Below are 14,993 nucleotides of genomic sequence, written 5' to 3' on the forward strand. Positions count from 1 at the left end.
GTACTATGGAAGAGAGAGGATTGCAATCTTTTTTTTTCTTTTAACAATGGCAATCCAGTGGGACTCTAAGAGCTTCCCCACCTCAGGACAGATGCACAAACTTTCCAGTCAAATCAATTGGAGGGCGCTGCTGCAGCAGCTGACGACCCCCCTTAGGCTTTCCCATCCGTTTCTGATTGGCTAGGAAGCTCCCAGTTGGATTCACTCAGGTCTAGTCATGCTGTTAAGGAGGGTGGTTAGAAAAAACAACAACAAGGTGTCACTGGCAGGCAGGGTCATTGCCCAGATCACAGATGCTGTGCTTCAGCCAGCGGGCAGGTGGACGTGAGCGTGTTGGAACTCCATGCTGACTTCCAGGTTACCTTCTTGGTGCACTGTCTAACGGTATTGATTAACTCCGAAATGACCATGTCCACACATTTCAGGCAAGGCTCTTTAATCTTCTTCACCTGCTTTTTCACAATGGTCTCAAAGGCCATGTCAGGCGTGAACAGACCGGTTCTAAACACCCAGGACGAGGGCGGGTGGGTGGGTGGGGAATGAGACAAAGCGGGAGGGAGATGGAGGGGTTAGGATTGGGGGCAAGGAGAAGGTCATAGCATTACATTTAAAATTTCAGAGCAGCCGCTCGCATCATCGATAACCAGCTTGGTTGTGCTGGGGGGAACGTAACAACTCGAAGTGGTGGGGAGGAGAAGTCTACATCAGCAAGAACTCTCTTTCTCTGAGGTCTACAGAGTCTGTTTTCTGATACAGACTGAAATGTTACAATAGCTTTTTGGCACTCTGCATCTCTTTTCCCAGTTTCTTCTAAAGTCTAGTTAAAACACATTGCTCACCCCTCCAGCTTCAGATGATTCAGTGATGGGACAGAGTCATGCACAAACATATAGACAGGGCTTTTTTTGCAGCAGAAACGCTTTTGCATATTATGCCATGCACCCCTGATGTAGCCAATCCTCCTGGAGCTTACAGTCATAGGAATAAAGTACTTGGGGACTGGGGGGGCTAGAGCCCCTCCCCGGATTTTACTAGCAGGGGCTAAGCCCCCGCCGGACAACTAACACAGGAATTGGGGCTTCAAAGGCATGAATGGGGTGCTAAAGGCTATGTGTTATTATCCCTCTGAGCTGCAAATGACTTTACAACTTCAGCTCCTTAGAAATGCTAATAGAGCTTCTCCCGCCAGAGGCTAGGTGTCAATATGCATATTAACCAGTGTTGGTAAGCTCTAATTGTGTAAATCAATACATTGGCAGACCTGAGTGTGCTCTCGCAGCACACATGAGAAAAGTGACTATTTTTTTCATCCAGCCAGCCAATCAAGTGTGTTGAAGGACTCTTGATATTGTAAAGTAATTATTAAAGTATTGATATTCAGCACATATCAATCCTTATAAGTTTGGTGTCTGTTGGAAAATAAAGCCTGGCTGGCTATACCAGGCTCTATTTGATGGGTTCAAAATACTTGCTTGGTTCCAATTTACATTTGGGGGGGAAGTGACATTGAGTGAGGGTGGACATGAAGCTCAGAGGACAAAATCTGAGGCCAGTGGCACCTGTAAGAACCAACCAAGTTTTATTCTGGGCATCAGCTTTTGTGTGCATGTACACTGTTTCATTTAGATTGTACACATGCACTTATTTTATCTGACATGAGCCTTTTTTTTGCTATTAATCACTTATCTTATTTATTGTTTTGCTGCTGTTGGTTTTATGATGTGAGCCATCCTGAGCCCATTTTGTGGGTAGGGCAGGATACGTTGAATACATGAAATGAAATTAAAGTTTGATTTCTGAGTATAAGTGAAAACTGAATGATTGAGGTATCAGCAGCAGCTGTAAACTGTAGCATATACTGAACCCAACATATAATTGGTGACAGCCAGTTTGGTGCAGTAGTTAAGTGCGCAGACTCTTATCTGGGAGAACTGGGTTTGATTCCCCAGTCCTCCACTTGCAGCTGCTGGAATGGCCTTGGGTCAATCTTCACTTTTGTAGGAGTTGTCCTTGAAAGGGCAGCTGCTGTAAGAGCTCTCTTAGCCCAACCTACCTCACAGGGTGTCTGTTGGGGGAGGGAAGGTAAAGGAGATTGTGCTTCAGGGTCATCAGAAAACAGCAGGGAAATGTTCCCCTAAAGCTTTTCTGTATTGCCTTTTACTGTCAAATTTGTGACCATTAGTTTGTCCTATGCACATGTTATATATATTTGCAGATCTTAAAGTGACTATTCTAAAAGTGAATTTCAAAAACAGGACACAGCAAGAGACCTCTGAGATACCACTATAACCACTGGCCAACTCCCACCTTTTTCTGGGTTTGGACCGGTCCATGGGCATTGTTGGGGGGGGTGCTCCCTAAATTTATGGGGAGGGAGCTTCTCCATAAATTCATAGGTAGTGATAATGGAGGCCCCTCCCTGTGATGTCACTGGCTCCTCCCTATGATGTCACTGGACCAAATGTCTCTGGCTGGGCCCCAGCCCCCCCCCCCCCCCCGGGAAATTGAAAAGTCTACGTCCCTCCTTACAGTAGGCCATGTACTAAGAGCCTTGTAAGCTCTTGGAGGACTGGCCACATTAGGGGTGTGTGGCCTAATATGCAAAGGAGTTCCTGCTACAAAAAAAGCCCTGCATCTAGTTATCAACTAGATGTTATGAGGAAGAAGTGCTGAGAGAAACAGAGCAGTGGTGGCATCTCTAGATCTCTTGCATCATCTATTTATGCCTTTAGATCTTCATTTTTTACTCATGACATCTGTGTCTTGGGTCAGCGGGAGTTGGATGAGAGACTTACAGCGCTGTCAACAACACAGAAACAGCAGAGCCAGGCCCCAGCATACAGCTGGATGCTGATAGTGTGCCCTCAGACACCATGAGCAGATAAGAGGGGTCACCTCAGAAGCCATTACCTTGACAACCCAGGATTCAGATGGATGCCATGGGCAGCAGCACCACCCCAATCCCCAGAGCTGCTCAATTGCTGGCTCCAGAGGGCATGGTTGGAACTCCTCAAAAGGAGGTGGAGCATGCGCCTAGCTGCCCGACAGTGCCTGGGTCTGACAACTCAGGAGGATCACCCGAGACTAACAAGTCAGGCTGAGAGTTCACTCACAAGCCCAATGAGGATCAGCGGTGAGCCTAGCATAAAAGGGGACGTGGAGGGTGAGTCAGACATGGAAGCAACACATCACGCTACCACTAATGCCGTGACCACTTCACTGGACCGTATCCTCTCCTGAGATTCCTGAACTACTTGACTCTAGACTAGGATTTTGAAAATACTAAAATTTTGGATTTTATGTAGTTTATGGACAGGAAATTTGTCACGCAGTATGACGTAAAAGCAAAGGTGCTTGAGGCCTTTCTGCGAACGTGACAGTACAACCACATCGTCTAGAACAATAAAGGGATAACGGATGGACCAAGTTTAGGGGAGTGACCATCAATAGCATTTAGAGAGGGGGCCAGATCATTCAGGAATAAATTAAACAAATAGGGGGCTCGAATACAGCCCTGTTTGACTCCCCGATTGGAAATGATCTTTGAAGTTAATGCACCTAGGTCGTTATATCGCACTTGACAGCTATTAAGGGAATACATTTTATGAATAAGAAAAAGTTTAAATTTGCTATGCTGTACTTTTTGCTATGCTGTACATAGTCAAGGGACTATGACCCTTGAACCTGCTCAACGACCAAGGCCCTCAGACCTGTGCCTGAACAACCTCAAACTGCTGGATCTCGCTTTCTGTGTACCACTCTGAACTAGACTCTGCCCTCTCAGTAATTGACATTTGGATTGAACTTTGACTTCGGAATTCAGCTTGGACTGGACCTAGACCCTGACATCCCATTGTGGCAGGAACAGGCAGGGGAAAGGGGAGCCCAGCATCTCGTGGGAAGACTAGACCTTTATGGTTCAAAGCCTCTAGGTACAGCTGTAGCATCAAAGCTCTTATCCTTTACGATCTGGATCTTCTGCAGGGTTCATAGAATTCTCCTCCACCCCTTCCCTGAGTTGTCAGAAAGCACAAGAAATTATACAGGTGTCAAAAGGGCTCAAAATAGATTTGACCAGATCAGTCACAATATGCTACAAGGAGGTCCACTTTCAAATATTGCTTTGCTCTTATTGGAAACTTGAGATGGTGAGGCCCCTCCTCCAGTTTTCAATAACTCAAAGGAATTGTTCTGCCCAGGTTGGCATGCTCAGCACAGGCTGGTCAAAACTGCATCTCCTAGACTGAGCACCACATAAAAACCACATGTTGCAGCCCACTGATTAAGCCCCCGTTTTGCAACCCAGTTGGAGCCCCCAAACAATGCCTAGACCCAACAGGAGCTGAGAGCTCCTCCTCCCCACTGACATTGATGAGGTTCTTCAGTGACTGGGTATGAACCAGCCTTCACTCCTCCACTGCATCTGGATACAGCTCACCCAAGGATCCCCTTTACTGAGCAACATTCAGGTTAATTTTCAGTTGCCACTTGTATGAGGAGGGATATTCCTATGAGCCAATTCTGACGAAAGCTCATATTCGGACAGGATTTGCTTTCTGAGTTTATTCTAACATGATCCTGTCATGTGGGATGCTCATCATGTGATGCATCTTGGAAAACGGTCAATGTTGTCATTTAAAAAATCTCAACAATTTATCTCAATTATACATATATGCAGGGCTTTTTTTGTAGCAGGAACTCCTTTGCATATTAGGCCACACACACCCGGTGTAGCCAGTCCTCCTGGAGCTTACAGCAGGCCCTGTAAGAAGAGCCCATCAAGCTCTTGGAGGACTGGCTACATCAGGGGTGTGTGGTCTTATATGCGAAGGAGTTTCTGCTACAAAAAAAGCCCTGCATATATATAAAATCAGGATGCTTATGAAGCTCCCGGTGGGCTGCAAGTCAAAACTGGTATACTGCATACTGCCCAGAGGGTTCTGCAAGCCTGACCAACTTGTTTGATACTAAGGTGAGCAGATGTGTAGGGGACTGAATCACCCCTGCAACCCAGTTGTGAGACCGAGCCTTTGTTCATATTTAGGAAAGGAATGCAAAACAACAGCTGAGGTGGGGTTAGCATGTTATTTCCCGCACTGATCCATTTTTCACATTACATCACATTTTTCCCCCATGGAAAACGGAAGGGAAGCTTTACCTTGCCTCGGGTAACAGCAGAAAGCCAACAGGGACCAACGGTGGAACCTACCACCATATTCAAAATCAAATAGCCTGGACAAGGGTTTCTGCCTCTCCGCCAACCTACCATACCTCTGAAGTCTTCTGGGACCCATAAGCTTTAGAGATAGCGTCAAAGCAATGAAGTAGAGGCTCTGCCTCTATTGCAGTGATACATGCCTGATACCATGGATGTTCTTGATGGCGTAGCTGATCTCTCGACGGAGCTCCTTCTCATCGAATTCCATCTGCATCAAGAGGAAAATTAATCAGTGGTGGACCATTGCTTCATGTTCTTAAAGATTGACTTACCAAATGCATAGGATAGAAAACAGGTACCCACCAGAGAAGATGGAAGACAAAGCTTGTGTACTATGTGACCTTATGACAAGGATGGCCAAACTTACTCAACTTAAGAGGCGCATAGAATAAATGCCAGATATTGAGAACTGCAAGGGAGGGAGGGAGGGGAGGGAAGGAAGGAAGGAGGGAAAATAAGTGGGGAGAGGTGGAAAAAAACAACTTTAACTATAAATGCATTCTCCAAACCACCAGGAGAAGTGATTTGAAGAGAGAAATGCCTTCTCCAAGCAGTCTGATGAGGCAGTGGGGGACTGAGAGTCACACAATCTGCGTGAAAGAACCACATATAGTTCCTAAGTCAGTTTGGCCACCCCCGCCTTATGTTATAGTGGAGCAGGGACCAACCTGGATCACAAGCTGGATTGGTTTCAGCACAGGAACCATTTTATTAATAAAAGACAGTTTCCGGCTTATGTCACGCTCTAGTGTCATTAGCTCATATATATATATATATATATATATATATATATATATATATATATATATATATATATATATATATATAGGATTTTCCAGCTTCAATCTGTAAAATAGGGATAGTGATGACCAGGAATTTTTCTTTAGCAGGAATGCACAGGAACGCAGTTCCTGATGGCTTGGTGTCAGGGGGTGTGGCCTAATATGTAAATGAATTCCTGCTGGGCTTTTTCTACCAAAAAAACCCTGGTGTTGACCTACCTTAGAAGGCCAATACTGTAATGCCTTTCTATAGTTCTATAGTGTTTAGAATAGTGTATCATGCAGCTGGCAAAAGTGCAGAAGAGGGCAACCGAAATGATCATGCTCAAATGCTGAAAAGTTTGGGGCTTTCAGGTGCAGAAAAAAAGGATGAGGTGGGTGAGAGAGATGTATGAAAACAGACTGAGTAGTGCAATTGTTTCCCCTTCTAAATCAGTGGGCTTAGAGGAGTGCAACTGTGTAAGACTGCTGTAAAATCTGGAGCCACCCTAAGCAGAATTACACCCTTCTATGGCCACCGACTTCAACTGGCCTAGAATTGGCCTAGAATGGTTATAACTCTGCCTCGGATTGCAGTCAGTGAAACTGCAGAAAGTCCAAAAAAGATAAAAGGAAGTTCTTTACACAGCACAAAACACATCATGGAATTCACTGCTACAAGATACAGTGCTGGCCACTAGTTTAGAATGGGGGTTAGATAAATTTGCAGAAGATAGGTGTCAAGCGCGCTCATTTCTGGACCACATTTTACTATGTAGAGAGCATGTCATCAGCTCTTCCCCATTATTTACAACCCAGAGGGCATGTAGTGAAAATATCTGGCCCTGGGATGTTTATACTAGAGGCTGGCCGCTGGTATTCCCAAGCGCCCCCCCCCCCCTTTTACACAGACAACCCTTATCTCTTAACAGAGAAGTGTGAGAAGGTTTGATGTTTTCAATAGCCTAAGATTCCTTAGTAGTAAAATAGTTGCTTAGTAACCTTTGAACCTGTGACTCCAGTATGCATCCGTAACATAGCCTTTGAAGACTGTGTAACCCTTTGTACCCCATTATTCCCAAGGCTTGTGTCCATGGCAAAGCTCCTGAGTTTCTTACAATAAACCTATCTTTTGATTCAAAACAAAAGGACTCTGTTATTGGGAAATATCGGCGCTTGACAATAGGTCTATCAATTATGATGGCAAATTGAACCTCTATGTTTACTAGCAGTGCACTTCTGAACACCAGGTGCTGGAGGGCAACACCAGGGAAGAGTCTTCTCTTCACAATCTGGGGTAGTCACTGTGTAAAGCAGGAAGCTGGACTAGACAGACTAGATCTACCGGGGCTCTTCTGATATTCTTATGTTAAAGGTGTTTTTTTTTTTTAGAGTGAGCAGCACAAGTGCTGTAAAGTTCTTTACATACTTAAAAGGAATGCAGGGATCATAATAATGAAATAGAGAAAGGAAGGGACAAAACAAGATAGCTGAGAGAGACAGAAAATCAACCTGTGAAGCTGAAAAGTGACAGAGAGAATGTTTTACCTTCACCAGCTCAAAGGGAAAACGTTCGTGGAAGATACGATTGATCCTAGCACCTCCAGACAGCTCATAGGTATCTATCTGATCCCCAGAGCCTTCAATGCGTTTCTCAAAGTCCACAGCAAACTGTTGAACCATCCTGCACAGCAAAAGGATCAACACCGTAAAGGGAAGTATACCAGACAAGCAGTATTTTCACTCAATTAAATAAGAGCACAGAAATGGACCCACCGTGTTCCATACCAGCTTTAGCTTACGAGCCAGCTGTGACACTGTCTTTTTGTTGGAACTCCCATTATCCATGCTACAGTAACTTCTCCAATGGATTATTACATTGTGCTTTATATGAACCTTGGGAGATGGTTCAGAAAGTATGGTTGGAACAAAAGTCTGCAGGCCACCCCCTGATAAGGAACGCCATAGACAGGGCTTTTTTTGAGCCGGAAATACAGGAACGCGATTCCAGCTGGCTTGGCATTGGGGTGTGCGGCCTAATATGCAAATGGTGAGAAACAATAGTGACATCAGCAGTGTTCCCTCTAAGATGAGTCAGTGTGAGCTAGCTCACAGTTTTCCAGCCTCTGGCTCACACATTTTTTTCTTAGCTCAGGAAGGGTGGTCCCAGAGCAAACTAATTCATGGAGCAGCTCTCAACTTTAATGCCAGTAGCTCACAAAGTACAATTTTTGCTCACAAGACTCCTCAGTTTAGAGGGAACATCAGCCATCACGGGGTGTGGCCTAGTATACAAATGAGCTCCTGCTGGGCTTTTTTTACAAAAAAAAAGCCCTGGCCACAGAGAATGTATCACTCCAATGATGGCCCATTTGCATTGGTTTCGGATGTGCTTCCAAATCCAGTTCAAAAGATCTTGGCCAGTTGCATCTTGTGGAATGCCTTCTTCGTGGAGATCTTTCCCCACTGAACTTGAGCAGTGGCGGGGGGAGCTTACTCTGTGTTCCCTTCTTTTCAGAAGTCAAGATGGTTAGGATAGAGAATGGGGCTTTATCTGTTGTAGAGCTGATTGCCCAAGTGGATCGATCATGCTGTCCCAAGTCTGCACTCACTCCATGGCAGGAGTTGACCTTGATGTCTCACCTGATTGCCAACTTGGGATCCTGTCGCTACAGGTTCCAATAAGGAGAAAGGCTTGTTTCCATCCCCACACATATGACCGAGGGGCCCCAAATGACTGGCAGGCAGGTGCTCCACTAAGAAGCAGGTGACACCCTAAAATGGGTGTCAGTGTAATAGGAATGTGCTATCTTAGTAGCAAAGTCCCTCCACTCTATATCTGAAGCTTTGAGGAGGAGGAGGAGGAGATGGAAGTGAAACTGAGGAGCTCACATCTTTATAAAGACACACATACACACACACTAGCCATTCCTTGTTTACCTCTCTTTGCCAGGTGAAGATATATGAATAACTTGGATCTCCTTGATCTTGATGGTTCTTTAGCTGGCACATTTTTAAAAGTGTTTTTAATAGCATGTTTTGACCCAATATCATTAAGGAGTGTTTTTTTTCTTTTTGGAAAATAACTTTGAGTGCTGAAAAGCAACAAATAAACCCACAGAAAAAAGTCACTCACTGAAGCAAAGCTTTGGTCTTGCGGGAAGGGTCATCGGGGCGGAAATTCTTATACTCATCCACTTCTTTTTCAATGGAAAGGAGCTGACTTTGGAGCTTGTTCCGCAGGCCTGGCAGTGTGTCTCGAATGTGATTGGTCAATTGCTGTGTAGTAAGGTGAAAATGATGAGTTCTTTCTTTTTCTTTTAATTCTGTTCAATGCATTGGATCCAAAAAAGGAGCTTTCCTTCACCTTAAGTGGGTCTTCTATTAGAGCAACGGGAACTTCAGTTCGAGGGAAGGCTTCTTAGGTTGGAAAAGTCCTTCAAATTTTGCTCAGTGGAATGGCATCCGCCCTACAGAGACTGTAAGGAAGTATTTTGGCCTAGCACAGCGGCAAAAAAGGACCAGTGGCAGCTCTGTCCATCACTAGTTGACTGGTATTTACCAGCACTGGGGATGAGGGAAGGGGGCAAAATGAATTCTTATAAACATTTAGATAAGGAGAAATTTGCCACTGTGATGCATGCCCTGATAACATTTAGAATACTGCAATGTGTTCTATGTAAGGCAGCCCTTGAAGATTGTCCCAAAGCTACCATTGGTAGCCAGAATGCTGACCAGAGTCAGTCATAGGGACCGTATCACTCCAGTCTTGATTCATCTACACTGGTGCTAAATTTGCTTCCAGTTTCAATTCAACGTGCTAGTACTGACCTTTAAAGCCCTATATGGCTAAAGGCTAGCTTACCTTAAGGAATGGCTTCTTCCATATGAACCTATCTGTCTATTCTGGACATCTTCAGAGCCCACTTCATTTGTCCCAGCCATCGGAGGTTAGATGGGTGGCAACCTGCGAAAGGGTCTTCTCTGTCTTGGCCTCAAAACTTTGGAACTCCCTCCCCAGGAAGATTCGTCTGTTCCCCTCCATCAGAGGGTAAACGTTTTGTTTGATGCAGGCCAAACTACTTTCCTAGTCACTATAGGGTGGATACAGCTCTCACCCTGCCATTCCACTGTACAAAGTTTGAAGGCTTCCCCCAGTTAACTGTCTTTGGTCCCCCTCCCTTACTGTGTGGTTATGTTTGCATCTTTTCATATAATTGTTTCTTTTATATCTATTTAGTTTTAAATGGTGTTTTTATGTTTCCCACCCTAGGGAGCATATTTGGGTGGAAAAGTGGAATAGAAATATTTTAAGTAAATAAGTTAGCCTAGTTTTGCAGCTTTCAGCCATTATGAATAAATTTCTATTACATGTTGGGTTTGTGCATGAACTTTTTCCCCACCCTTCACAAACAGAAGAAAAGCATCGCCATCTAATTCCAATTAATCACACCGTCAGAACGCAGGTGTCTTCACTAATACAGGTAAATTTCTTTTCCAGTAACAATCAGTGCAATCCTAGGCACAGTTACTCCAGTCTAAACCCACAAATCTCAATGGGCTGATACTGGAGTAACTATGTATGGTAAAATTCACTTTAATCATGGTGAAGAATTCCTGTAACTGAGGAAGAAGCGAACCTAAATATTCGGCCTGTGTGCTATCTTCTTTCCATCCCAATTTCTCCAGTTAATTGTGTTGCCTGAATGTGGTTAATTTTCACTGAGGTTAGTTTCTTTCTAGTGACCAGCATTCTCAACCACAGTTTAATCCTGACCAAGAATCCCACTCACTGCGTAAGAAGAACTAACTTCAATGAAGGTGCCTGGATTTGAATGTCACCAGGGCATTTTTTGTAGCAGGAACTCCTTTGCATATTAGGCCATACACCCCTGATGTAGCCAATCCTCCTGGAGCTTACAGTAGGCCCTGTACTAAGAGCTCTGTAACCTCTTGGAGGATTGGTTACATCAGGGGTGTGTGGCCTAATATGCAAAGGAGTTCCTGCTACAAAAAAAGCCCTGTCACCACTAACTGAAGTTAGTTGAAGATTCCCATTTTCAGTTAGCATGCTATTTGAAGGGAGCAGAGAGAAAATACTGGAGTGATTGCCCCTCCAAACAAATAAATTGCGTTTTTTGCGTCATCTGAATCAAGCCAATGTTTTTCAATATTTTCCTTCTGTTTGTGCTCCTCCTCATGGAAATCCCAGCCAAGTCAATTCTTTGTCAAGCTATCAGTACCTGGTTCAGTGTCTTTTGTAGGAAGGGGGTGCCCATGCGTTCAGCCATGTGCCTATATGCTGGGTGGGACAGAAAAAACTTCCTCTCTGCAGCCAGCGCAGCAGAAATGTCCTTCTTTCCGTCAATGTCCTTCTGACTTCTGTTGACCACACCAATGTAACCTAGGGGAAAAACAGGCCAAACAGTCAGGTGGTGAAGGCATGTAAATTAGACATGACCAGGATGTAGATGGAGAGTTTGACATGTGTTCTCAAAGCCGCCCCGAGCCCATCAAAGGAGGGTGGGATAGAAATTTGATAAAATAAAATAAAAACAATTAAATAAATAACATTTGATAAAATAAAAGAGGACAAAGGGAATCTTGAAAGTTAAATCCTTCATTTTGATGACTGCCAGGAAATGAAAATGGAAACCATTGTTGTGTCATTCAGGAACTGATGAGAATCACAGGTAATTCTGTTGTCTCCAGGTCTTGAATGGAAGCAACATAATTCCGTTGAAGAAAACAAAAAATAATTTCCCCCCCTCCCTCCCAAAAGAGGACTACAAGTCATAAAAAGAGGCATCATCAGCTGGGGCTGGTGAGATGATCCAGCCCTCCAATACTGGAGAAGGCAAGAGGATTTGTCTTGAATTCCTAGGTCTTAAAACTTTCCATCCACACATTATATATCTAACTAGAAATACGGCCTGTTTTGGAGAAAAATACAACAGGCTCAAGGAAGAGGCTCTGGGTGAGTGCCCCCCCATCCTCACTCAAGTGAAGGCATTCACTCACCCACTCACCTCAAGATCTCTGCCATCTGGAAGGAGTTGTAATTCTGAGTGATCTACAGCCCTCACCTGGAGATTGGCAACAGTGGTTCCCCAGGATGAAATAGCTGATTTGGAGGGTGGAATGTATGACATTGTACCTGTCTGAGGTCCCACCCCTCCTCAAACCCCATCCTCTCCAGGCTCCACCCCTTAAATCCCCAGGAATTTCCTAACCCGTTGACAACCCTATCTATTTTGCTTTATTTGCCCCTCTGACTTCAGCTTTCCAACACCTCTAGGGTTGACAAGTCCCCCACAGCCTCCGGTCTATGGTACCATAGAGTTTCCCTCCCAAATTGCTAGAGTGTCCAGGAAAACCATAGAGTTTTTCTGGAAGCTCCTAGAGTGGCTGGTGTGTGACATTGCTAGCGTGATGGCATCACTCGTGAGTGACATCATTGCACGGTGACGTCAGCAGGGGATTCTCCTGCTGGCCCAATAGTGCTGGCAGGTTGGGGACCTGCCGAACAGGAGAACCCCCATCCGGGCTGGGAGCCTGGGAGCGCTAAACACCCCCCCTCCCTGCAGCCTTTATGTAGGAAAAGGACAGTCTTTCTCCACAGTGTGTGCACGGGGAGGGGGAGACAAAGAAGCTTACATAATTCTCGTCTCCTTTCTTTTATCTGCACAACCTTTGTGAGGTAAGTAAGGCTGGAAGTGTGTGATTGATCTGAAATCACCCAGTCAGCTTCCACAGCAGAAACTTGGATCTGGCAGACCCTGTTCTGAAGCCCTAACTCCTATGCCCTCCTCAAACTCCACCACAGAATCTCCAGGGATTTCCCACCAGCCTGGAACTGGCAGCCTTCATTAGGACTGGCTCCAATAAGTTCTCCCTCAGAGGCCTTTAGTGATACCTTTCAGAAGAACAGTCTCTCTGATAATGTTAACTTCAGTCTCTCTCTGTCTCTTGCTTTCCCTCCCTATCTGTCTCTCTGTATCTGGCCAACTGTGACAAGACACCACTTGTTTCCCTGTCTTTGGGTGTCTCCTTTCCAGAGGAGAATAGGGAGGAGTCGCCAGCCAATTGAGAGAAGACCTTCTTGTCCCTCCCTCAGCCAATTGTGGGAAGGCTTTCTCTATGGTTCTTTCCCTCCTCCTCCATCCCTCAGCCAGTCAAGGGAAGACTTTCTTTCCCTCCTCTGCACAGCAGTGTGACAGGCAGCTTAGCCAATGGGCCAACGTTAGTTGCCTTTTACTGACAGAATAATTTTGGCTGGCTAGAAACACCCACTCAAATGGGAGAGCAGAGCAGAGTCAACCAATGAGTTCTCCCTCAAAGGACAAAAGAGGATTTGAAAGGGCCTCCCACACCAGCTTCTACTGAGAGAACCAAGCTTGGCTGGTTTTTACTGAGAGAAGCAAGGTTAGTTGCCTAGCAGCAGCCACTGCCTAGCAGTTTCCCCAGAGGGCCAATCCTTCTGTTCTGGGGCCAGCAGTGGGTGGGGGAGAGCAGAGTCAGCCAATGCAACGCAAGAACAGTTGATTGATGGTTTGACAGACCAAAGGGGGCCCATACCTCTCCGTAGTGGAAGCAGCTTGTTCTCTAGAACATCCCGAGCATCAGTTCCCTCATCCATTAGATCCAGTTTGGTTATGACTCCAATAGTACGCTGGCCTGTCAGGGCATAAGCAGAAATGGCACACCTTGAACCAATGAGAGTTATGAGGCAGTCTCTCAGTCAGCTTCATTCCACTAATTCAGGGGTGTTGAACTCATTTGTCATGAGGGCCGGATCTGACATAAATAAGATCTTGCTGGGCCGCGCCATGTTGGGTTGGGCCAAGCCATGTCAGGCCAGGTCATGTGTGTACCTATTTAAGATTAGGTAGCAGAGGACACAAACACAATTAGATATATTTTTTAAAAAACTTAAAACATGCTTAAAATGTTAGCTTTCGTTTGTCTTAAAGGTGCTTTCTTTGTATTTCTCCCATGCAATCCAGGGAACTGGGCAAAGGAAGCTCTGGCTCTTTCCTTCTTTCTGCAGGGGACCAGGAGGGGAAGGACAGAAGGAAGAAAGGCTTGGCTCAGTAGCTTTGCTGTGCAATTGAGCAAGCCTTGCAAAGCAAGCTGTGATGCAGAAGGAAGCAAGAGAGAGGGAGAAGGAAGCAGATGATAGCCAGTTACTCAATGGCCTGATAGGAGCCCTTGGGGGCCTGATTCGGCCCCCAGACCGCATGTTTGACACCCCTGCACTAGTTGGCTTCATCCCTTGTGTCTGACAGATGAGCTCTCCATTCCTATATGTCAATAACAAAAGAGGACCAGAAGAACATTTGGTTACTGTAAAGTCAAATACCCAGCTGTACACAGGACAAGTTCTCTAAGAGACAACCTCACTAGGTGTCTGAGAAAAGCAGCACAGAGCAGAAATTCCAGTTGTCTTTCTAGGGGATGATCTGGGTAATAAAGTGTAGGGATGGAAGCCACCAATCCTTTATTCAAAGGAGAACTTTTTAAATTCAGCCTTGTGACATACCCTTAAGGTTTTAAGGTACTAGGTATGTTTTATTACATAACAACGCAAGAATGGGTCAGATCAATGCTCCATCTAGTCCAGCATCCTGATTAAAACAGCAGCCAGTCGGGATGCCACAGGATCTGCAGATGAACATCCCTCACCTGCTGACTGCTCTCTGAACCCAGAAGTCCCACTGAGCTACCATGGCCAATGACAGACCTTATCTTCCATAAATCTTTACAACAGTGTTTAAAATCCATCTAAGCCAGTAGCCATCACTGCATCTTGCAGCAGTGGATTCCACATGTTGTGTAAAGCAGTGCTGGTAGTCTTCTTGAATCTACTGCCAATCAATTTCATAGGAGGACCCGCAGTCCTAATTTTACGGGAGAAGGAAAACAATTTATCTCAATCCACTTTCTCTACACTATACCTTCTGCTTCATTTGCTAATCCTTTCTTGATTATGAATTTGCCTTTTTAATATTGCC

The 14,993-nt window shown here is 45.1% G+C and overlaps 1 protein-coding gene across 16 annotated transcripts in view; it reads right to left on the reverse strand.

Annotated features, from left to right (window-relative positions):
• The window catches only part of DNM1 (dynamin 1), a 224,605-nt gene that overhangs the window by 114,745 nt on the left and 94,867 nt on the right, over positions 1-14,993 (reverse strand). For 13 of the 16 annotated variants that reach the window (XR_009556075.1, XR_009556078.1, XR_009556079.1 and 10 more), the window contains exons 5-10: positions 13,558-13,656; positions 11,223-11,383; positions 9,116-9,258; positions 7,528-7,663; positions 5,359-5,426; positions 363-501 (exon numbers count right to left, since the gene is read on the reverse strand). Coding sequence is in view for 11 of the 16 variants with exons in the window: in XM_060251712.1 (XP_060107695.1) it covers positions 363-501; positions 5,359-5,426; positions 7,528-7,663; positions 9,116-9,258; positions 11,223-11,383; positions 13,558-13,656 (746 nt within the window). In the remaining 5 variants the exon portion in view is untranslated. The remainder of the gene's footprint in view (positions 1-362; positions 502-5,358; positions 5,427-7,527; positions 7,664-9,115; positions 9,259-11,222; positions 11,384-13,557; positions 13,657-14,993) is intronic. The other 3 variants (XM_060251709.1, XM_060251706.1, XM_060251717.1) reach the window with 1 other exon arrangement.

The sequence above is a fragment of the Heteronotia binoei genome, chromosome 12 (assembly GCF_032191835.1).
Source record: "Heteronotia binoei isolate CCM8104 ecotype False Entrance Well chromosome 12, APGP_CSIRO_Hbin_v1, whole genome shotgun sequence".
NCBI classification, from domain to species: Eukaryota; Metazoa; Chordata; class Lepidosauria; order Squamata; family Gekkonidae; genus Heteronotia; species Heteronotia binoei.